Raw genomic sequence first — 25,832 nt, forward strand, 5'->3', positions numbered from 1 at the left:
GAAAAATAAGCGAGTGGACTGACTGTTCAATCAGTCTCGGGGATAAAAAATTGAGGGAATGTGAGCAAATCCAGGAAACCAGGAAAGGGGAAGAACACAAGTAAACACACTCTTTTCAATGAAGCACAGATGATGTAGTGACAGCTGCTGTACAAATAATACCCATGTGGGCAACAGTCCTGTTCACACTGCAGAGTCAGAAACCTGCGATGAGCTCTGTTTACTCTGCAAACATGTCCAGTCTCTAAGAATCTGCCAGAACTGGTTTCTGCAGAGAGCAAACGGCTCCAGTGACACCAAACCAGTGGGAATCTGCGCCTTGCTTAATGGCACCACTGTGGTGGTTCTTAAAGAGTTATCAACATAAGGCCAGATTTTTATAGCAGTTTGGGGGATAAAATAAGAAAAGGTAAGATGTCGGTATAGTCGATGAGAAGCAGTTTCATACCTTTAATCATGACCAAATATCACCACAAGCGTGCAGAGTTTTACCAGATGATGTGTGTGTTTCCATTTTCTGTAAACCGTCAAGATTATGTTTATTTTTGGGTCCATAACTATAATTTAAATTTTATTCATTAGCCTACCAAAAGAGGAGAAACTGTTCTTTATCGGCTCTTATTAACTGTCGACTCATTTTATTTTCATTTTGTCTGAAAAATGAACCGTAACAAAATGCAGATAGCTGACAAACAACTAATCATAAGGTGAGCATACCTTGATTTTTGATCGTGATGCTGATGCTGTAAGCTCCTGTCATGACAACGCAAGCGCCTTTACATATTATATATCATTAGCTTGGTTTTTGTGCACATATATTTTCATATATAATAATGCTGCTGTTTTCTTCATATCTGGGTTCTTCCTTTTCGATGCAAGTTAAGTTAATAAGTTCATGCAGATGCTTCAACAACTACTCGAAACATTTGTCAAGTGTTCCAATAATCACTCCTCATCCTCAACTCTGCTTGTCTTGTTTCCCGTGAGTCGTGACCCCACATCTTACTTGTCCCCATTCTTATTGTCTTCCATTCCATCTTCCCATCACATTCATTCACTGTACTTTCATCCAGCCTCTTATTCTCCTGCCTCTTCATCTCTCCATCCCTCCTCCCTGTTCCTCACCCCATATAGTCTTCCTCTCTCCTCTTCATCCTTCCATCTACCTTCGTCTTGCTTTTATCTGTCCCCCCTTTTATCTCTCCCATTCATATTGACCTCATTTGTTCCTTTCTTCTTCCCCTTTTTATCTTTCTTTCTCAGGTATCATCCATAAGCCTTATTCCTGGAAGAACCAAGACAGCAACCCCACCCTGAGTCTCTCTCACCCGGCTGGTCACAGTGTCTCCTCAGATGCCTACTGCAATAAAACACTAACGGCTTACATTGTGGTGAGGCTGTTTCTCATAAAAACAGACAATCTGTAGCCTTCTGCTGCTCCTCTTGTGTCATTTATGTAAAACTAGAAAGCTTAGTACCATGTACACACAGCTAGCTGCCGTCACAAAACCGTATCAGAAGAATCATAAGTAAAACATCGACTGCTTGGACTCCACATTAGCAACAGAAGCCTTTTACGTGCGAATAAAGAAGAAATACTGTAAATACTGCATCTGGTTTCAGTCTACAGGGGAGAAAGAGTAATGTTTTATTTTCTTTTTAGAAGAAAATAAAAAAAAGAAAAAGCAATGCAGGGTTTATTAGATAAAAACAATTGTACTCAGATGTCTCAAACTTAACCATGTATTTATGAACATCCAGATCTACACGTGTATTTTCATTGCCTAACTAATGACTTTCAAGAGATCTGAAACCTGACAAGTGAAGTTTTTCTGGGTAATTTTGGGTCAGATGGAGCCGTTTTTGGGTCTGCAGTGTCACTATAAAGTTTGCCCTTTCTTACTTTAACTTACTTTCACCTATGAACATCGCTTTGTTTACATTTTTTATATAGGTGACCCCACTAACACCCAGATGATCCTTTAAAAGAGAGAGCTGATGTGTTCTAGGTTACTGCAAATAGTATAGTTCTTTATTTTGATCGTAACATGAGACTAAAAACTGTCTAAAAGCAAAAACTGCATGTTTTGTGATGCAGACCGACCTGTTCCATATTCTGTTTATGCATTTTTATCAATACGACAAATTTCTGAAGCAATACAAGCAGATGATGAGACTATTGGCTATTTCTTTGCTGAATAAACTAATCCAGTTGAACAAAGGCTGCATCTATTCAGGATAAGCTGGCAATTTCAAAATGGACGTTATATTTTTATTATTGCAATAAAACTTGTGAAAAACTAGTGGTGAGCAGGTGCCCGTTTTACTTAAAGACATTTTGTCTTTACATTTTATGTGTTGGTTTCAGTTTACGATCATGCTGGATTAATTACAAATTTCAAGCATGAAGTCACAAACAAACTCAGTGGTACTTAAAGATCCATTTCAAAGTTAACTTTTGCCATTCCACCATCAGGTGATCAATGAATGGTAATAGTCTGGAAAACGTGTTGCAGAGAAAAAAAAATCACGTTCCAAAAGTGCGTTTTACTTTACATTTGGACAAAAGGGAAATACGCCATGCAGCACAAAAATACTATTCTCTCTTGAATCCATGGCAGAAGAAGTGTCACGGTGCCGCCGGACAAAGATAGATCTTCATTCATGTTGAGATTCCTTCTAAATGTCTGGACACCTGTTCATAGAAAACACTCGATGGAAAAGAGGTCATGCAGCAAACACTGAGTTCCTCATCACACAAATTATCAGGCCAAAAGAAAAATAAAACAAAGTTCTGACTGAATTCCAAGATTTAATTAAAAGATTCCCGAATATATTTTACTTATCTGTTGATTTTTTTTCTATTTAAAGACTGAATCAATATATCATGATCTGTATAACCACAAATGTTTTAGTTTAACATTTTGATAAATTCTGCTTTTTTAATTCATTTTTGTTTTATTGCTTTATTTCAGAAACCAAATTTCTGAAATTTCGACGGCTTCTGAAGTCTAAACATCAAACAAAATAATTATCAGCGTTGTACATTAACATTAATAAGGGAGATAATGTACTCAAGTGACATAATGCAAGGACCCATAACAGGTTTCAGAGTAGTTTTATTGAAGCCATGCAGTCAGATCACAGCTGCTATGACTGATGCTTCTGCTGCTGCACTGCAGAAACTCCCATCTGCAGTGTGAATACATGTGTGGGTGCGTGAGTTCAGCATCACTTTGGCAACACTTCAAAGACTTCATGCATCATCTCAGCACATGTATCCCTGCGGCATCAAATACGTTAAAACTACAATAACACCAAATACATACTACATAATAAATAATAAACAGATGGACTGTGCAGAAAACCACATTGTCAGCAGGTTAATAAGAAAACGTTTAATAAAAAAAGAAATATTAACATAATGTACTGAATCTGTTTTCTTCATGGAGGGAAAATACTGACAAAGGTAATAATGTCCATGTAAAAATAAAAAACTAAAACACTTTCCAGTTACTCAGAGAAACACAAAAAGCTTAGTTATCAAACACATCCAGTGTAAGTCTTCTCCTCCATCTAGTGGTGCAGATGTGGAAAACAGCCTTTTCTTGGTCATAAATACAAATGCATTCCATCCCTCTGCGAATATTTACTAACATCTTCGACATTCTCCGGTTCCAAGTCAAACTGTGGAAACATTTTTGACGTCATAAACTCGTCCATACTTATTTACAGTGTCTCGTCGAGTTTCTCGAGGTAAATAAGAAGCACTTATGATGTATAATTAAAACAGTGACCTCAGTAGCTTTCAAGGAGGGAAACATTAAAGTTAAATGTTCTCAGGTTGAAGCCGTCCCAGTTTCCTCTTTCTAACATTTGGACATTTATGTGATTTGAAGACATTTAATATTTTGGCTTGGAAGAACGGCCCTGCCTGCAGCTCTGCTTCATCCTGACATTCAGACTGATGGGAAGCTCCAGCTGAGCAGCTCAGCCTGCCTCCCTCCCTGCTCCACATCCACAGCAGCTGATGCAGCACAGAGCTTGTTGTCTTGTCGGTCTACAGATGGAGCTGGCACGAGTTAAGGTCAACACGGTTTTCTCCAATTTTTATAGTTAAATAAATCCTTTAAATTGCAGTTTAAAGCTCCATTTATATATAATATGCTACATATAAAGAAAATTCAGCAACAAGGTGTTAAAATGTAGAAACTCATCACCTGTTGCTGCTTTTAACATTCACACCATCTGCATATTTAAGATGAAACTTTTACACTACAAAAATATTTTAAATTTTCTCTGCTCTTTACGATATTTTTCTTCAAAACTAACAAAACAACAACTTGCACAGATATTAAGGGTTAACTTTCCATGTGGAATGTGTCCGTCACTAAAACAAGAACGATTCGATGAAATTACAATCATTGTTGCATTGTCATTGCATGTCATTACATTTTGATATTTGTAGAAACTTTTCCGTGAAGGATTTTTTCCCCCCCATTTATAAAATCCAACAGCTGCCATTTCTATTCTTCAGACACTGTTTAGGGCTTTGCCAGATCAGAACCTGCTAAAGCCTTCTAACTGCACTGATCTCCAGAAATGTTTGAAAGCTACATGCCTTAAACAGATTTTAGGCCTGGATGTTTACATTTGTTGCCATGTATCTGACAAAACAGTGAAATGTAGCCAGTCATGAGCTGATGAATCAATCCCTTAAAGCTGTAACAGGATAAATATTTCATCATGTTTGACCTTCTTCCACCTAAAAAAGAAACTATATTAAATGTTTTGGCACTGGAAGTCCGGGTTGATGTGTCCTGGGGACGAGCTGTGTTACAGTGTGACTAAACGCTTTCATGGAGCAGTCAACTTGAAGAAATGCTCAAGTAACATGACCCGCGCTGACTGAGCCGTTTCCATGGCAACAACTGTTATCAGGTGCATATGAAAACAGAAGTAGGTCGGCTCTGTCCTGTCTGGACCATTTCATGTCCGTGATTTAGAACCTGATTGATGGATCCCACTTTCAGTGTAGCGAGGGGCTGGGAGGATTCGGACACAACATCACAGCAGGAGGGGGAGGACCAAATCTAATCTGCTTATGGGAAATGAGGGGAAAAATAAAGAGTGAGACATAAATTCACACTAACAGGGAAATGCTGCAGCTGTCCGCTGTCTCGTCCTCGCTCACTTTTCCTCCTCACACCTTTTATTACAAACCTCTGCAGGAAAATATCAGATCACCACTTCTGGAGGGAGAGATACAGTTTCCTGTATCTGTATTTAGGTTTTGTTTGAAAAAGAAAAAAATAAAATAAAATACCCCCCTTTTTTGAGTCCAAACATTCATATGAGCCTACAGATGGAAGAAAGCTTGCAGACCTTAATGAGCTGCTGCACCTGACTGACATGAAACATGGCCTCTACCAGTGAGCTGCCAGTTCACACAAAGGAAAGGATTATTACACCCCTTCAGGAAGATGTCAGCTGCTTTGAAAATTTAGAGCAACGACGACGAAGACACACGCCAAAGAGTCGGGACTAAAAAACTCCAAACAATTGTCTGAAAATAGAAAATACACAAGAAAGGAGATTAAAATATAAAACGGACATGAAATGGAGTCTGTGTTTATGATCGAACTAAAACTAAAACCAAACCACGCTTGTACCAGAACATCTCTCTCTTTTTACATCTCCATCTCCCAACCCACTGATCCTGCTGCATTCCTCTCCTATGCAGCCTGAGACATATTTTACATGAACATCATATTCCACAGTCTGAGATGATGACAGCACGCTGTACCTGTCAGTCTCAATACAGTGCTGCTCCTGGACCCAGGTGAGGGTGAGGAGGTGGGGGAGACCCAGCACACATATACACCCAAAATCACCTGTCAGCGCTGTTTCATATCAAACATCTCACACACAAACACACACACCCTTTACTCTCTCTGTCTCAGTGCTGATGTTATCCTACTATCACACAGGCCCGCTAACAGGAACATGTTGTGTCTTTTTCAGTTTAATTGTCCTTTTCCTCCGATGAGGAAAATGAGTCAAGGTCATTCCCAAACTTTTCTCCTTCATTCAGTTTGGATGAGTCATTAATTATCAAGAAATGATCAGACTGGAAACAAGCAGAAGAGATACCAGCGAGTCTGTACCTCTCTATGAACAAGACACCAGAACCAACCAGATCCCCAGCTGCTACATCCTTCACTTCTTCTCCAGTGTGCCACATGTGCCAGTTAGACAAAGACGGAGAAGCACCGACATTAGGAGCTCTGAACAGATGCCTTTTATTCCCCACATCTCAGCGATATGAGCCGACAACTTTCTGACGGTGAACTGGCAGCTTGTGGAAGAAATAGATAAAAAAAACATTTTGTTTGTCGATTATTATTATTATTGTTATTATTATTATTATTAGGGTCCGAGCCATACGAAGTATGGCAGGGCCCTATTGTCTTCCAAATGTTTATTATTTACTATTATTATTGTTATTATCATGTGAAACTAAGGTTGCTTTCACCTCTACAAGAGATTCTAAAACCATGTTTCTGATTTTGCAAGAAGCAGGATTAGTGTTACTCTGTGGGCTAAAACAAGCCGAGAAGCCCTGCTTAGTAAACGGTAGACGTCAGTAGATTGTTCTGTTTACTTGCACTAGTTCGCACAGTAAATTGCATCAAGAAAAGATGTGAATCTGAATGTTCAACTATTAGACTTCAGTATGAGCACACACGGTGGCCATTACTAGCACTGACATCTGGTCACAAACACATTCAGACTATGAAAATGAAAGTTCATGGCCAAGACGTCAAAACATGCTGTTTGTTAAGCAGTGAAATAAAAAAAGTTGCTTTCTTTGCTTCCTCCTAGAGGTTGGGTAAGAAACCCACCGGTGAGCCCATCCCCACAGGCATGACACGGAGGTAGTTGGTGGGCACGTAGCCTCTCTGACCACCACTAGCCTCCACCAGGCTCCATTCGGGGTTCCCTCGCTTGTCGTGGCGCTCCAGGACTCGGACGCACTCCCCGGCCCGAACAGAAACTTCGTGGTTTCCCCTCGCAGTGAAATCATAAGCTGCAAAATCCTACAAGACCAAAACAAAAAAAAAGTCAAGTCAAAGACATTAAATCATGAATGTTGCTGTGTCTTCATGACGACACGTGAAGAGAAAATTAAATGCCATGAAAGCAGTGCTGGATAAAAAGTTATGTTGCTCCTTTTAAATCAAAGCTTTTTATGTTTTCTAAAGAGAAGATTTGAACACATCGCAGAGTTGAGTTTGTTTAGCTCCAGGTAGTTAGCTTTAGCTTTAATCTTGGGCTCAGCTCACATGTTGGCTTGTTCTGGGAACAATGTTTAAGGCTGACAACTTCAGTTCAGCTTGGTGTGAAAGTTTCTTCCAGAGTCAGCTGAAGAAAACAACCTCAAATGTTATTTTTGTGGATGTTTGTTTCATTAACGGGAAGGAAACTGCTCCAGCCTACAAATCCCCCCAGAGTGAGCTGGATGTTGTACCCCACTTTAAAGTGGTGCTATTATGGTATTTCAAGTTTTCTGAGCTTTCTACAGTGTTACAGTGCTGAATCCTCATCAGACATGTGAACGGCACTGTTTTTTATCACCTAAACACGTTTGAGTTTGAGTTCCAGCACTCTCTCCGTTCGGTTTCCATGGCGACGAAAAACGCGTCGTTTTAGAGTTTTTTCTACTTGGAAATCCTTGTGACGTCCCGGGGAATAAGGTTCGGTGATTGGTTACCTTCTACTGGTTAACAAGGGCATGTACAAATACATCAGGCGGGTGGAAAACGTGGGATAAAGTTATTTCCAACGATGGCTGGTGAGTTTACCAAAGAGAGACATCCTGCTGCATTCGTTGCTGTGGGTTGCTGTTTTCCACTTTGTTTTCCGGGTCTGATTCAGGTTCCAACATGTAGGGCTGTATGCTATGTTGACATTGTATTTTGTTTTTTTTTATTGAGTTCATATCAGCCTAATCCTTCTGTTTATGAGATGTTACAATGACGGCGAAAGCAGGTGCGGTGCGCGCTCCCGATGTAGTGCAGTGGCGGGAGGCGGGGCTTAATGCAGAAAAGTCTCAATCCACTCGTTTTGCCTACAGACTGATCTGACAGCCTACGGAGAGGGTCGGTCTGAAGTAAATAAAGCTATTTGTGACAATAGCTCCATCAATCCCAGCCCTTCTGGTCTCAGAAATAAAAATAAATTAGCCTGAAATGTACATTATAGTTCCACTTTAAACTCATTCATTCATCATTTATTTAAACATATGTTGTATCAAATTTATGACTTGTTAGAGTCTGACTAAAGTTCTGCACATGCTGGTTAAGGCCTCATATTGTGTTGCAGCAGGGAAACACCTAAAACCTGCAGCTCCCAGAGATCAGAGTTGCTGATCCCTGTTGAGGACTTTTACAACATAAGAAAGTCAGACAGAGTTTATATAATGAGGTCCAAATGTCTACATGGTGTTGACTGTTTACCAACACACAACACACACGCTACACGGACACGCAGCATATTAGTGGTAGGATTTTAGGTAGACATCTTGCAAGCACAGATATTCTTAGAAAATAAACAAATGTCTGATGCAGACGTTTAAAATATCCACAACACAACTTTTGTTACTTTAGATGCATTGAGTGTTTTCTGTGGCTTCACTCGGATTAGCTTTTATCTTAAGATCACTCATTATTTCTACTTCTCCAGACTGAGAGTAAACTGGCTGCTGCCCGCTGATGAGAAGATACATACTTCTCATTTATATGCCACAAACTTAAAAAGAAAAAAAAAGCCATGAAAATGTTTTACACCAAAAAGTATTCCTGAAGTACAATCCTCAAATCAATTTTTTTTTTTACCATTTTGTTACTTTTATAATCTTTATTGTCTGTCCCAAGTGGTGACAGAAATTCTTCTCTGGTCCAGCATTATCCCTACTTTCAACCCGTTGCTATTGGAGACCATTCTGCAAAAGCTGCTGTAAGTCACACTTCTACTCATCTCAGGAAAATGTAAGCATGAGGAGACTGCAGATGAGTAGAAATGTAAAAACACACATTCTCTCTCACAAGTCTCTGTGTAATTCTCTGAAAAGGTTAAGCCCAATAGTAATGTCTTGACAAATCCCAGCTCATCACCCTACACTCACACATGCACAGAATGAGGGCCTCCTAATGAGCTCTGTGTTGGTATGACAGAGCGCCCCAGCAGCGCCGATAGCAGAATTTAGCTAGCTGCGCGGTGTCGTTAACAAAAACCTTCATCTCAGCTGTGACATTAGCTTTGGCCTGACAGTTTACACCAATCAGCATTTAATTAGCATGGCCAAGCAGCAGCTTGCAGGAAATGAAAGGTGACATGACAGTGGCTATCAGCGGAGGAGGGATTCATGTTGGAGGGCTGGGTGAATATTTGCTGAAGCCAACCGTCTGATGGAGGTGAAAAAAGTAGAGAGAAAAAAAAAAAAAGGCTGTGTGAGAAATCAGCACCTCTTTGTGTTGATAAAAGGTCAAGACAGGTTGGTGTAGCCATAAAGGCTGGACAAAGAGAGGAGTAACATATAGGGGTGGTGCTGAACAGCTGCCATCCTGCAGGTGTCAGATGTGTTCCTGCTCCAACACACCTGAACAAATCTAATGGATCAAACAGGTTGTCAACTTCTTCACACTACTTTATTTAAATCAGGCGTGTTGCAGCAGAGAGACATCTAAAACCTGCAGGAAACTGGCCCTTGAGGACTGAACTGTCTGATCCCTGCTTCTTAAAATAAACCAATTCTGAACTGGTTTCAGAACCAGGCAAACACACGTTGACAAAAATGTGTTTTTTAATACATAGACCGGTAGTCATGGCACACACCGTGGCCTTTCCAGCTCTAAGCTAATGAAGAGCACAACATGCAGAGCTCTAAGAGCCAGTTTTCAGTCATTATGGGTGAGAAAACAAGTGTTTTCATAATAACCAACAAAAAAAAACAACAAATCACCCTAAATATTACATACAAAAACTTTAAGTGTTTTTATGAGTGATAATAAAATTGCTCGAGACTGCCGGTTATAATTACCACAAATTCACAAATCACAATGAAATCCACATCTTGTGGTTTTACAATAAGTTTGGTTACATGGTTTTGTTGCCATGACTTCCCCATTCATGCCCAGACTTTGCTTGTCTTTATCTTAACAGAGCCTTAAAATTAAAATCAATTCATGGTTTGTGTCATTATTTAAGTTTTCTACTAAATTCCAGGTTACCTGAGGCACCTGTGGGGTCTCCTATGTCCTGTCATTCTGCAGTAAAATACCACACCGACTATGAAAAGCTGATTCGTTGCTCAACTTGGAAGTTTTTCTTTGAAAACAGTGTTTTGACATTATAACAAGATCGGCTTCATGCTATTAAACTGCTATCAGTTTAGTTATTAGAAACTAAAGAAAAGAGAAGATTTCAGGTTTAATTTCTTAAGAAAACCTATGAGCTTCAGGGCTTTTTTTTTTTTTTTTTTTTTTTTGGATTAAAACATAAAACCACTAATTGGCATTTTGTGAAGAAACAAAGGAGATTACATTCATGCTGCTGGCTGAAAATAATTTTAAGTCCTGCTGAGTGGAGTCGATTATAAACAGAACAATATCTTATAATCCAACAGAGAAAGTTGCTCTTACAGCTTGTCATCTGCTCTGTTTTCCTGTTACCAACTGAGGGTATTTAGGGTTGCACAATATACAACCACTTCATTATGATCCTAATATTTAAAAGTGCATTATCAACAGAGGAGGTAATTCCTGGTCTAGAAAGTAAAAGTCCTGCCATGTTTTTGGATCTACCTGTACATTTAGAACAGGTGTTTTCACTTACAGGCTCGTTTACCTGGAAAATAACTGTTCATTAAATTCAGCTCGTTTGGTGACTGGTCGGAACAGCTGCCGGACAGGACTTTCACTTTCTGGACCAGGAATTTCCACCTCTGGTTATCAATAATGCAAATGAATACTTGAACCACAACACATGAAAACTTGTAAACATGTCCTGGCAGCTTCGATGGACTGGCGAGCTGTCCAGGGTGTCCCCCGACTCCCACCCAAAGACTGCTGGGATAGGCTCCAGCTCTCCGCGACCCTTCATTGGACTAAACGGTTCGGATAATTAGACTTAGACTTAGACTTAGACAGACTTTATTTATCCACAAGGGAAATTCTGTTGTCACAGAATGAATGAATGAATGAATGAATGAATGTCCTGGCAGACAAAACCTGTTTTTTCATCACTCAGTAAATCTTGAGATTTTTTTTTTCCTTTCTCAACATGTTTTCTTTTAGTTTAGTGAAAGGAAAATGTCAAAAACACATATTTAAGGAGATTTTTTCCACACATTTGAATCGCTTTAATACTGACCATGGTGTCAAACTGCTCCTTGCATCATTTAAAAGCTCTCTCCATCCTGAACAATGTGATCAAATCCACCGTTGGCTGACTGGATCTGATTTTTAAAATTTGTACAGAAGGCTTTGTTCATGTGTCATCTAAAGTCTGATTTATAAAAAAGTTAATTCCATTAATATGCTGAAAGTGGAGGTTTTCCTGATTATTGCATTTTTAGATTTGTGAAGCAGGTAACATAAAAAAAAATCCTCTAATTAAAACCTCTGACTCTAATATACCAACCAAACACAGAAACTGTGAAACCTGCTGGCTGCAGTGTTCAGATTTCTTTCCCAGAAATGTTTGTCAGTAAGTTTACTTATGGATATATAATACCTCATTTGTATTTTCTGAAAATTTCAGGACCTTTGCAATACAAAACAATTATATAATATAATATAATATAATATAATATAATATAATATAATATAATATAATATAATATAATATATAATATAATATAATAATATAATTATATAATAGTCCCGATGTAAGTAAGAAAGCAGGAGGCTTTCATGATGATAGCTGTTCTAAATGTTAGCCACTGCAAGATGGTGTAAAACACAAACAAATTTGATGCCTCTTCCTCGGTGCTTGGCACAAGTATCTGCCATGTCTTACAGAGTACCTGTTTGTAGTGCGTCCATCTGTCATGTAGAGAAAATAGTTCCCAACAGCCAGACCGCTGCTACCTTTAACCAAGAGTTGTTCTGGATCCACACAGACCTCTTGCCGCCTTCCAGCATCACACTACTGACTCCATGTGCTCTACCGCCACAGCCATTAACATCTACACGGAGCGTTCGACGTTTGTTCACACGCCTAAAACAGGCTTAACCACGGTTTGCGAGGTGGAAAGTTTGGAGGATTTCAATAATATCCTTAAGGAAGTGGGAGACAAGCTGGTGATGGACTTCACAGCTACCTGGTGCGGTACACGGATCGCCCGCACACGGATCGCCCCGGAGTTTGTTAAATTGTCAGAAGATTAGGCAAACAAGAATGTAGTTTTCCTGAAGGTGGATGTGGACGAAGCTGAGGATGTGAGCAGCCACAGCAAAATTTCCTGCATGCCTACCTTTCACTTCTACAAGAATGGACAGAAGGTGCGCGAGTTCTCTGGTGAAAACACTGACAGAAAAGATCTGTGAACTTAGACTGACCAGTCCACACGCAACCAAACTTAAACTGTTATACCCCTCCAACATGCCTGAAAAACAATTCATTCATTTCTTGTACGATAACATCAAGTCTTCTGTCAAACCTGGCAATAATTTATTCCAGTCATCAGAGCCAGTGACATGGTCCTGTTATTCAGCGTGCATTAATTGTCTTAAAGGCAGTTTAATTCCAACCTGATGACCACTTTGTATGCTGTCTTGAGTAATGGCTGTACCTCCTAACAACGCTGCATGTTAGATGTCTAACCAGGTGGATGTAATTAAAGAGTTACTCACAAAATAAAAAAAAAAATAAAAAAACCAACATCTACACGGAGCGGGCATCAAGGCAGAGCTCATTTGATTCACCATTGATGGACACAGGGCATGAATCCACAGCAGTGTCTGGAACAGCATCACATCACTTCGTTATATTGTGCAGATAAGGTCTGTTTATTGCAGTTTAGGCCGTTGCTGCAATGTGTATACGACACAGGCTGACACCACAACGAGGGAAAATTTTCTATACAGTTGTGCTCATATGTATTCATCCCCTTTCATTAAAGAAAAGGCTGAATTTACAACAGTCACTCAAACAACTGGAGACTTAAAAAAGGAACAACTAAAAATTTGCAAAAATATAATTCAGTAATATAAGACACTGTTTTTTCATTTAATTGAGTTGAAGAAAGAAAAAAACCAAACAAATCGGTCCTGGACAAATTAGAGCACTTTTCTGTTGAACAGTGGGACAAAATACCTGTCAACAGGTGCAGAAGTCTGACTGAGAGCAACAGAAAACACCTGACTGGAGCGGAAACATTAAAGGATTGGTGATTTAATATGTAATAAATCATCTTATTTGCTTGCTTTAAAAAAAAAAAAAAAAAAAAAAAAAAAAATATATATATATATATATATATATATATATATTTCTATTGAACCAGAATTAGAAAATAATGGAATGATTTTCATAAAATTTTTATTTATTATTACTTTAATTGATTTAATCTTATTTTACAGACAGCTGTTTTTTTTCCGTCTTTAATGAAAGGGTATGAATACATATGAGCACAACTATATATTGTGCAGCATCACTTCGCAGCAATAGCTTCAGTTCTTTTGCAGCTGTCATCAACAATCTAGTGTTGATTAAAGAACAGAAGATGATGAAAATAAGCGTTTCATACATAATAACACAGACAACACAGGGTGTGTATGTTTTGTATACAAGCAGACTCAGGGTCACGGTGGACGGACGAGGGGGAGGAGGAGGAAATACCGCCTGTGTAAGGTCACTGGAGCAATCACTCATTTTAACAGGAAAGGCATATCTCTGTCACACACAGGCACATGTCCTCATAACATGAGCAAAACACCGACTGTGCCTGCATCGACACGTACATACACACACACACACACACACACATTCAACTAAATAGCTCATGCACACACTCCCATAAGCCATAATAAATTTACTAGCCCTGACACTCTTCTCACACATTCTTGGACACAAACGTAAATCAATCTGGCAACATGCACACACACACACACACGCACACACACACACACACACACACACACACACACACACACACACACACACACACACACACACACTATCAAGTTTTATCTCAGCCTGCAGCCCTGCATAGCATAAATTACCTGGCAACCCTTCACATAGTAACCGACTTACAAGGTTAAACAGCTAATTATGGACCTTTCCATTAATAACACACAAACATGCACTTCAACACACACCCATCTTTCTATCACTACGAGAACACTCGTTGACCAAAAGCGTTATCAGGTGCCTCACGGCCGTATTCACCATCACAAGTCAATGCTCTCCCGTAACTTGCACTGTTTGGTCTCCACCAATACAAAAATCATCATCTTCAAGGTGAAATAAAAACCGACTCCTGCTGGTCTTCACAAAGACAGATGTACGAAGACACAAACACACACAGTCCGACACGTGACAGGCTGATGCTTCTGTTGCAGACTGCTGTCACATCCATCAGTCCACACTCTGGACAACAGACCACACTCTGTTCCGTTTCATTTAGAAAATTACACACACAATTTAAAGTGTGATGGTTGGTCATACAGCAGCAACCTGAAGTATTCACCAATCAGCTAGAAGTTTATCACCACCTGCCTCATGTTGAGTACAGTCGGTCCTTTGCATGTTATCATTCATGGCCTGAGACAAGAAACACCTGAGGGTGTCCTGAAGAGTGAGGTGGGGTCTTCACGGATGGATGTCTGTGGAATTTAAAGGCTACTAAACACCTCAAACTATTTGTTGTGATCCTGAAACCCTTTCCCTGCATTATGTGAGCAGTGTTACGTCACCTGTACAGGGTTTTAATAATATAGCTGAAAAAAATGAATCTACAATGTTTTTGTTCAAATTTCACACTTTCCTTTTGTATATTTTATGTTTAAGCTGTCGCATAATAAATCAACGAGGCAGCATTCAGGATGCTGCAATTCTTCAGATTCAGGACTGGGTTCAACAAAGGATGTCAGTCAAATTTGGACCATCAAGGTGTCAAAGTTCCCAAACAAACACCAAATCTCCAAAGGTTCATTTCTAATTACTTTTCTACTCTGTTCAAAATTTTACTTTGTAAAAAATGTTTAAATTGTAATTGACATTTTAACATTATAAACCAATATTTTTTTTGTCTTTTCCATTTCAATGGTCATAACGCCCAGCTTTATTTATCTTATAAAACTAATCAATAATAAAACAAGACACTTGTCTTGTGAATATAAAACATGGATTATCTATAATTTTCTACTTTTGAACTCGATGACAACCCTATGGTCATACTTCCTTGTCCAAAATACCCCAGAGACCAACTTTCAAACGTTTAGTTACCCAGGAAAGTTTTTCTTAAAGTCATCTGAAACAAAGATTTGTAGTTTAAGCCATATATGAAGTTTTTATACATTTTAAGTAACAAAGCCAAAACAGGAAGCAACCTCTCTGAAACTGCTGCTGAGAAACCGATATACGCGCTTCTCAAGTACAGATTGAACTGCAGTTTGCCAGTTCAGCTCGTTGCTCAGATACCTAACTATATACCTTTCAGCTGATCCAAAACCCTCCAGCTGTAGTTCTGACTGCTGCTTTCAGGGGCGGACACACTGCAATTCCTCTCTGGCCTCTATTCTGGCTCCCAGAGATGTTTAATACACAGATTAAAAATTTTTTTGGCAACATATAGAGCCCTAAATGGTACAGCTCTGTCTTAGATTAAAGACATTAAGTTCTCCCCAAACCCACAAGTTCGCTTCACTCAGACTTACTTGGGGTTCCTAGAATTTGCAGGTCAAAAATTGGAGGCAGAACTTTTTAATGGTTTTAAAAACTTTCTTTTCAACCCTTTATTACTTATTTTATAAATAGTTTAAAATTACATGCACGTTTATGAAATCATTTTTAAGTTCTCTTATTTCTATAAAGCACTTTCGTTTACAACTTGCTGAAAAGAAAAAACGATTTGTTGTTATTGTTGTTACCGACACATAATGCTGGTGCAGCCACTATAAACCAAACACTGAATTACCTGGAAACACTGTTTGCTTGTGACATGTAGGGGTTGGCTCTCTGGGGTGTAGGAGTGTCTTCTGAGTCCGGTCCCGCCTAATGGCACTCCGAGATGTGGTGAAGGGGGCGGGTCCTCTGCTGCTTGGTGATAGCGAATGAGCTTTGAGGAAGGAACGTAGCCTCTCTTTCCTGATGATAAACAGGTATAATGACTCAGAAAATGCAAAGAAGGAGTTAAATTACACATTTTCCCTGATCAAATATTTTAAGTAAACAGTCTTTTTTTTTTTTTTTTTTTTTTTTTTTTTTTTAAATCCTACTTTTTTTTCTGGTCTAATATCTCAAAGAAAAATCTTAACGAATAAATAAATAACCTGAAAGTATGAGACTGGCTTGCAGACTAAGTTTGGGAAGAAAAATTACACCCCGACTGCTGAGTCAGTGTAATGACGGCATTCAGCCAAAAGATGGCACTAAAGTGCTGCATTTTAGAAAATCTACACCAATACAACCTCTTTCCATCTGTTTCAAACACTTGTTAGCAAGAAGACTTATTTTCAATTTCAATTCCAATTAAAGGTTTCTGATAACTACAACACAAACAAAGCTGAGTTTGTGATCATTTTTCACCTCCTGCATCAACCAGCCACCTCCGTTTGTCTCCACGGGTGTCGATCTCACTTATGATGGCCACCAGCTCGCCCCTAGACAGGTTCAGGTCCAGGTCCCGGCTTGCCACCACAGTGCTGATCACCTGGTATATCTTTCCAGAACCGTGTTTATCCGTCAGCTGCTTCAGGCGGCGTTGGGAGGATGGGCTGAGAGGCTGTCAAAAGCAAAACCTCTGAGTTCAAGCTGGACTGAATATCGCAAACAGAAATGCTTAAGTTGAACCAATGTACTTCTCTCTTTTGAGATTATTAAAAAATATGAAAGATTTTTGTTTTAACTTGGAAACCATTAATGTTACAAATCACTTTAAATTCATTTCCATCAATGAGGGAGTAAACATACTAGAAAGAGAAAGAGAAAGCTGCAGAGCACGGAGGAAATTCCAAACCTTTCATCTACCATAAAGTTGTAATAAAAAAAGAAACCATAAAGCTGAAGACATAATTGCTCTGATGGCTCGGGCCTGTTTGCACCCAGACTACATGATGTGGGCACATCCAGTGCTATCAGTATTTATGTGAGTCGTTCCGCAAGTTTCCTAGGTATGCAACACCTAAAGGCTTTTAAAAGGTAGTAAAGCAAGAAATACTGGCAAGACAAAAGCATGACTGCATGTAAAGGAATAGTGTAAATACCAGTTCAGGGATTATACACGTAATAATAAGGCCGAAAAAAGGGATATACTGCTTTGTGTCCTTGTAAATACCTGTTGATCCATCCCTTTGTTCAAACTCACGACAATCTATGGCAGAGCAATGTCGCCATCATCAATCTATGCTATGTTAAATTAAAATTAAAACTTGGGATGTGACTGGGGGATCTGATAATGACTTTTTCGAAGCATCAGAGAGGGGGAAAAAAAGTCCAGCTGTAGCTTGTAATTTTTGTCAGTTTAATAATGTGAAATGTTCAGCTGTAAAAGGTTTAGGTCAGGGGTTCCCAAGTTCTCTGGAACTAACATCAACCAACCAATATCACCTGAATCAGGACTGCCTGACTGGTCCTCGATTGGCTGGTTTGTCATCAGACATCTGCAGAGCTGAATGAAATGCAAATGAGGGAATTCAGCCATTTCATTATGCCGGGCGGACACTGTGCGATTTCGAGGGGATTTCACCACGATTTTGCTGTCGCAGACCACGCTGCATCATCGTGGAAACATCATAGTGTTAGGATGTCCGGTCGGGAGGTCGTGAGCCGTACAGTGTGAGAACACTCACGAGGAAGGATTAATTGCTGCTACGTTCTAACGACAATGCTGCGACCTCCCGATCAAACTTCTGGCATGTCAGAAATTTTCACCGTTGCTCGTACAGTGTGAGTGGTGTTACGTCACGATTCTACATTCGTACCTGTGCAGAACACACCAATGGAGCTTTAAACAATGGCGGGCAACCCCAACTTCAGACGTGTGCGGTGGACACAGTTGCTAGAAGAGAGATTAGTAGAGCTATGGAGAGAACACGAGGTTTTCTTTTTTTATTCGTTTCAGTGCACGAGACAGCGCACACAACTGCAACAACTTGCTGCCCGCTCGCCATCTTGTTGTCAGGCACGCTGTGGTTGTCATAGGAACTAGGGACCTTTGTTTTTCGTTGTTCACACTCGAGCACGTCGTGCCGTCACACACCGACTGACGCCGACAACTTGTCGTGGTTGTCATTAATCGTGGCTGAAAGCAGTCGTACAGTATGAGTACACATGTCGTAGGGTCAAATAGAGTACGAGGGACAAACCCGGTCGTGCAGTGGGAGCATTTCCCCGACAGTCAGATTTCTAAAATCGCACAGTGTCCGCCCGACATTAGGGTGTGTTACACTTGTTACATCCTCTACCAGAGGAGAGAATTTTTTTCTTACTCTCAAGGTCACAAAAACAAGAAGAAAAAAAACAGTTTTCCTCCACAAGAAGCTTCGTCCAGAGGGGAAGGGATCAGTCCGGTCGGTGATGTCTGCCTGTATGTGGAATGAACCTGCCTTTTCATATTTAAAGAGAAACTTCGGCAAGGCGGGTGGTGCACGCGGCTGGTCAGTGTGTTCAATAAAACTGTTGCCGTAATACTTCCTCATCATCTTGATAGGCTGTTTTATCAAACAAATCCATTTTATCTGCATCGGCAAAAATGAGGAAGCCGCAAATGTCTGCTTCATGCTTTTCTGTGTTAACCGCGCTCACCTCAAATGTCCGACCAATCACACGATACTTCACAAGAAAAAAATTCTTCCAGTCCGATGTGTCGACATCTGTCTTCAACCACGTCCGTGAGAAAGAAAATTATTTCACTTTCTTCTTTGGGCTTTGATGATAAGAAAAAAGTACTTGCTTCTCGTGGCGTATGTAGCAGACTTTAGAGAACGGGTGAATCTAAAAGTTGCAGGTTAGCAGCTAACGAGGACTGAACTCAAGCATCCCTGGTTTAGCTAATGTTGGTTGGTTGATAATAGTTTCAGAGAACTTGAACGGTCTTAACGGGTTTAAAGCTCAGATTTCTTGAGCATTTGTTGTTCATGTTTAAAAAAAAAAAGGAAGAATGAGAAACAAGATGTCCAGTGGCACCTGGAGACTGTTGTGATTATGTATGTCTGCTGGTGAGTGTGTACTTCTGGTGTTTTAGCTCTTGTATGAGGATTACACACCAGCTCGGTGTAGTATGAAAACTATTCAATAAATCACACAATGAAAACGTTTCCTTCGTTTCGCAAACTCGGAAAAACAAAGTAAAACAACACAATTCCAACTCTAACCTGGACAACTGGCGCGTTGAGCGTGTCTTCCACAGTTTGACATAAAATCTCCAGTCTCTTCGCACCCTCGAGCACAGCAAACTCCGCCCATTTCCAGAAAGCACCGGGTTGAAGAGAGCTGTGAGGGAGCTGCAATGAGATGTGAAAAAATTGATCTCCACCTGGGAACATGAATATTTATAATTTGTTGGTAGGGTTGATGCATGTGTGGTTTTTAAGATGTACCTGTTGTGCAAAGCTCTGGAAAAGCTGCTCCATGTCTGCAGCAAGGTCTTTATGCAAACAACTGAATGTCCCCAACATGCTCCAGATCATCTGCAGAGCCAAGCCGTTAAACCGAGGAAGTTCATTGAGGAGCAACGTGTTCATTGTCCTGAAAAAAGAAGCGGAGTGGGATGTGTACTTTTTACTAGTTACTATAGATTTACACGACATAAGACTTAGATTTACTTCACCCTTTAAAGCCTAGAGCCTGACCTGAAAAAAACTGGGGAGAAAAGTTTTTTTTTTTTTTTTTTTTTAATCTTGAGTCTTTATTTTGCCGGCATGTCTTTTAAAACCATTTCTTACCATGTGACATCTTAAAGTTATTGTAGTGTACTTTTCTGCTTCCTGGTATCCATAATGGGGCAGGGAACAAGTATCAGATCATGCAAAACAGGGTTTTGAGCAAAGTTTCTACTAAAAAGTGCTGCAAAAGGTTTCATAAACTGTATGTATCAAATACAATACATTTAGTTTTTCTATTCTACTTTTATCCAAAGCGACTTACACACACACACAAAGTGTAAAGTTTAGACAACTCAAACCGCTTGGCAAAACTGGAAAGAGTTAAATATTTATAAATTAAGAAAAAATGTTGAAGCCAATACTGCCAATGTACTTCTGTCCTGCCATAGAGTAATTTAAACAACCTAAATACTTGCAGGTTATTTAATTTGGAGACAAACGATTCGTTTAATACAGAAACCCAGGAAGCAGAGAGCTCTTTGTGGCGTGTCATCATGACATCATGCTGATGTCATGCGATCAGCATGATGTTTTAAAGAATAGAACTGAGAAACTATCAATCTATTATTTATGGTTTTTCATCTTTTAACTGCTTAATCTGGTTGTTGTTGACACATTCAACCTCAAGCTAACTTAACTAATCAGCATTTGATCGTCAGACATGATCATATCAAGAACGTTTGAGCTGTTAGCATATTAGCATGAATGCAGGGGGATGAGACGAAAGGGTGCCAACTGATACAACAAAGATAATCTGTATTACAGTGATGAAACTGCAGACAGATCATTGGACGGATACAAATGATTACCAGTGAAGACGTCCCTAAACTCACCCACACCAAGCTTTGAACTGTAGAAACACTGATCCGTTCAGTTCAACCAAAATCTTTCAGATTCATTTCTAAACACCCGAGCAGATAAAAGCATGAAAAAGCATTGATGTCTTTAACTTCTTTGTGGGTCGGTGAGGTAGCATGGCTTCAGACCTTTTGTGAAAAAACCTGCTTTATCTCTTCTTCTGTAAGTACACATTCTGGTGTTTTTATAGTGTGGTTGCTACGCTACCGAGCACGTCTGATTGTTTCACTCTACTCATTTGTTGGTGCTTAACCCTGATTATCCAACTACACCTTTATCATTTTATTTTACACACTAATAGAAAATATTAACAGAGTAGGGCCATAAGCAATAAAAACAAGCTAGTATTAACCTTTAACAAAGTGATTGAGACTTCCTTTTTTCAATATCTTTATGTGACTTCTCAAACAACTAAGTAATCTCAATCAGATTCATAATTGCAATGATTAGAACAAAAAATAACAAACTAACAGCTGTCAGGATCCTCATTTAATTTTCAATGTTACTTATAGCACTTTCACTTGGTGAAATACAATAATTTAACTTTTACTATGTAATTTTTCATTGTTAATGATAAGGTAAAAGTACATGGAAAGGTTTTTATCTTCTACAGATATGCAGCTTGAGCGCTGCTTTACTTATATTCTTGCCCTAATTTTTTCCTACGAAGGAGCTATTGTGTGACAGTTTGTCCTATGCAAACCTGAAGCAGCAGCGTCTGGTAACACAAAAATCCCTCACTTCAGCTTTTTTTTTTTTTTTTTTTTTCTACTTTTTTTTATTTATTTCATCTTAACAGCTTGTATCGAAATGCCCAGTGTTTAAGTTTCCACATTACAGTCCATAACGGTTAATGTGTTTTATGTATGTGTGTGTACGTGTTTATGTATGTAGTATATATGTAAATGTGTGAAAGAGTTAGGCTTGTGGTCTTGGATATTTGATGGGTAAAGTTTTTAAATTTTCTTTTATTTTGATTTTAACGTGTGTTGCAACTTATTTGTTGAGACTGATGAAAACAAGGAGATATGACGTCATGCCCGTATGAGTGCTTCTAAGTTAATTTTGTTAAAAGCAACACGTTTTAATGCTAAATCAATGTGACGTAAAAAACACACACAGGGAAACTGTATGCATTTGTGCCGCTGCAGCTTCACACCCACTCCCACAAAAAAAGAAATCCACCTTCAGTATCGTTTCTGTGAAGGAAACCAGATCAAGCAGAGTTGTGCCAAGTTAACCTAACAGCATCAGTGCACAGCAGGTCTCAGCTTGTACATTTAAAGCCTCTTTTTCTACCTGTATGTGTTGGCCACAGCCTGTTCTTCATAGCTCAGGTTCGATTTGGCTTCTATCACTTCGTAGTCCAGCAGCTTGTCGAGTCTCTTTCTGATCAGGTTCCTCGGGCCCGCCAGGAGGTCGCGGAGTGCACAGAGGGGCTTGTAGATCAACGTTCTCATCCTCTTCTCCTACAGGATGGGGGGAGGAAAATAGTTCAAACATCATATGCCACACTGAAAAACGGCAAAGTTTGTTGTTTGTAATGTTGTTTTTCATTTCTTTTGCTTTTTGTGTTTGTGTGTTTAAAGGTGGAGTATGTAAGATTTTCAATATTTTCAAAATAAACTAAAAAAAAAAAAAAAAAAACTACAATCATAATTAGATAGTTATTTGAACATGTAGGTTCCAGTCTGTCCATAATTGATGCGTTATTAAATTACAAGTTTAATTAATGACAAAGACCCTTCTTAAATGTTTGCCTACCAGTAAAAAAAAGTGATTTTTGTCATTTGTCATTAATTAAACTTGTAATTTAATAACGTCTAATTATGATTGTAGTTATTTTATTAGTTAATTTATTTTGAAAATATTGAAAATCTTACATACTCCACCTTTAAGTAAAGCATCTGAGTACATCTTCTACCAGTAAAAACTAAATATAAATAACTCACAAATGTAGGAAGGATCCACTGTCTGAGTGCAGTAGAGATCTCCTTATAGCAAATGGGTGCTTTCTCTCCATCCATATCCAAGTCAAACTCTTCTGTCTTGCAGGCCAGGAACCTCTACAGATTTTAGCATTTTAAAGTCTGAACTTGTTCATTTATGTAAGAGATTTGAGTAAGCCCTTGGTGAACTGAAACTTAAAAAAAAAATCTGTCTGCCCAAAAGGAACCCACTCCAAAGGAAGAAGAAATGGGACAGTAGATGAATAATTCTTATAAATTCAAGATTAAAATACAAAAAAAACAACTAGATTTTCTAATAATTAAATGTATAAGAAAGAGAGAGAAATGGACAGAAAGGCAAAAGCAGTGGAGAAATGTTGAAAAAATCATGACATCTTGCTTGAAATCAGAAACGGGAAAAAAACTTGGAGGATAATTTTAGATTCAGGCAGGACACAGAAACTCATGTTTGACTTCAGGATCTGAAAGAAGTTTGCAGTGTGACTCAAACATAAGACCAACTGCACGGAAATAAATGTTCATTACTATTTCCCTTCCTCTGGGCACCGGCTGGACTGGAAAGACTTAGGACCCTGTGTATGGCCAGGCCAGTAAAATCTAAATAGAGAAGTAAGTATGTGGTGTTCATTGAAAACCTTTAGATACACATGAAATCTAAAACAATGTATTGAGTGTTTTATTTATGTCTGAACTGAATTAACATCTAACATCCGGAAACATTGCAGAAATTACCATTTATGACACAAATAATGGATAAAAAGAAGAAAGTTGATCTGAATGTTTACTCTAACACGTGTCACAAGAGTCTGCCTCAAAAGTGCCAGCAAGGAAAGAGACAACAAGTCAGAAACTAAACAAAGAAATATGTTGTACATTCAGCTTCCAACTGGCTGCAATAATCTTAAATTTGGACCTTTAACAAGAAAAAACAACATTCTTAACAAATAACACAAAGAACTCTGATTATTAAAATTTCAGGCCTCAATGTCCCCCAACACGATAAAAGATTTACAGTCTTATGTTAAGAAACAAATAAAAATACCTCCAAGTGAAGTAAATATGTCTCAACATTTTCATGAAGCTGCAGAATCCCGTTTTCCAGAACAGAAAAGAAACCTTCCAGGGCATCAAACTCCTCATCCACCAGCTGCAAAAGAATGCACAAAGTGTGTATGGACACAATAATAAAAGAATGACACTAGAACACACACTGTGTGACTTTCTGAACCTTAAAACTTTGGTTCCTGACATATTTGAAGACGCAGACACATTTATTATGCACATTAGGGGACTTTGCTTCCATGACAACATGTCCATCTCTTTAGATAATAAAGAAATTTGTTTCTTTACTATCCAATCAAATAAGTTAGATTTGAAACCAAAAATGATTTTTAAAAGCAAAAAAACAAAACAAAGTGAGAATCTTTTTTTTTTGTAGAGATAAAAACAAATTAGGTTCCAATTAAAAAAACTATATTTGAGAAAGCGTACTTCTCCAGCTTTAATCAAAACTAATGTTTTCAATCAAACCTAATGTTTCCTTAAAAAAAAAACTAATGTTTGTAAGTCAAAAATTACAACTTTGTGCATAAAAATAAGTCCTCTTCTCTTCTCTTACAGTTAAAAACATTTGGTTACAAGTTATAAAGTTTTGTTTGCAAATCAGTGCTCAAATCATCTCTTTAGTTTCTCTTTATTATTTTCTATTGATTATTCTTTATTCTTACATGTTTACAAATGGACATCAACACACTGGCCGCTGTATTGTGGCTGATTCAGCAGAGAAATGTAAGACATTGTCAGAGAAAAGGAAAAGAGGAAGAGGGAGTGATATATCAAGCAAAGAGATAGGAGTTAAGATAAAACTGTCTTTTAATGTCTAGAGAGCGCTCACAGTACAGGTAGGATGCAAGATGGATGCTGAATTAGCTGTCATTATGGGGCATTATACTGAGAAAATCTGCCAAAGTCCCCTAGTTTGTCTGTAAATTGTTTCATATAAATATCATTTATTTACAAATGTTTATTCCTGTTCATATTTAACTATCCAAATATGATGAAGGTGGCTGTGATCGCATCGTTAAACTTGATTCCTTTTTATCTGGCAGAAAATGGGCTTCAAGCTAAAAACCAACAAAGTCAGGAGGTGAAGTTAAAGGAGAAACAACCAAAATGCAGGACATGCAGGAGGATGTCCACAGATATGAAGTCTGCTCAGTGCTGTGAAGGACAGCAGTCATGTAGCAGACCACAACAAACAGCCGCTTCAATAACAGGTCATGCCATATTTTCTCTGCCTGCATTATGTTAATCATTAATCGCTGAGGTGCAGCTGAAGGCAGCGTTATGTACACAAACAGAGATGTTTTGTTACTTAAGACAACCTTCCAAATCCCCATCTTGCACACTGACAGGTCAGGGTTACTGAACAGAGCAGCATCCTACCTTAGCAGCCATTCCAGTCTCATGTTTGATGTGCTGGCTGAGCCTCGCCGTCTTCTTAGCGATGCTATGGGTGTTGAGGCGGTTGATCTTGTCCTTGATGGTCAGAGTTTCCGTCTTCTTGTATTTGTCAGCTACAAAGCAAAGTAGCAGAGGGGAGTTCAAATCTATCAACACATATCTTTTATTATAAGAAAATAAAATCTTCCAACGGCACAATGCTACTTGTGGACAGCCTTACCGACTTCTCTGAAGCGTTTGTACTCATTGATGCGACAGTTTAAGGCGACGGAGGTGTGAGCGGTCTGCTCCAGAAGTGCGTACGCTGGGTGAGCGGGGTCGGTATGTTTCTGGATGGTCTGCAGGAGGAGGGGATAGCGGGCAATTCGCTGCACCGGCATCACTAAGAAGAAACTCAGAGAGGTGGCGTTGACTTCAGGCCTGGAGGAAAAGT

The 25,832-nt window shown here is 38.9% G+C and overlaps 1 protein-coding gene across 1 annotated transcript in view; it reads right to left on the reverse strand.

The window, feature by feature from the left end:
• Positions 1-5,305: 5,305 nt before the first annotated feature.
• The window catches only part of arhgef37 (Rho guanine nucleotide exchange factor (GEF) 37), a 45,547-nt gene continuing 25,020 nt past the window's right edge, over positions 5,306-25,832 (reverse strand). Inside the window, exons 7-16 of the mRNA XM_079249717.1 lie at positions 25,620-25,819; positions 25,382-25,512; positions 23,979-24,083; positions 22,919-23,032; positions 22,266-22,435; positions 19,824-19,971; positions 19,599-19,727; positions 16,813-17,008; positions 16,202-16,371; positions 5,306-7,100 (exon numbers count right to left, since the gene is read on the reverse strand). Of these exons, the coding sequence (XP_079105843.1) occupies positions 6,882-7,100; positions 16,202-16,371; positions 16,813-17,008; positions 19,599-19,727; positions 19,824-19,971; positions 22,266-22,435; positions 22,919-23,032; positions 23,979-24,083; positions 25,382-25,512; positions 25,620-25,819 (1,582 nt within the window). The 3' untranslated portion in view covers positions 5,306-6,881. The remainder of the gene's footprint in view (positions 7,101-16,201; positions 16,372-16,812; positions 17,009-19,598; positions 19,728-19,823; positions 19,972-22,265; positions 22,436-22,918; positions 23,033-23,978; positions 24,084-25,381; positions 25,513-25,619; positions 25,820-25,832) is intronic.

This window comes from Telmatherina bonti (genome assembly GCF_933228915.1).
Source record: "Telmatherina bonti genome assembly, chromosome: 12".
Classification (NCBI taxonomy): Eukaryota; Metazoa; Chordata; class Actinopteri; order Atheriniformes; family Telmatherinidae; genus Telmatherina; species Telmatherina bonti.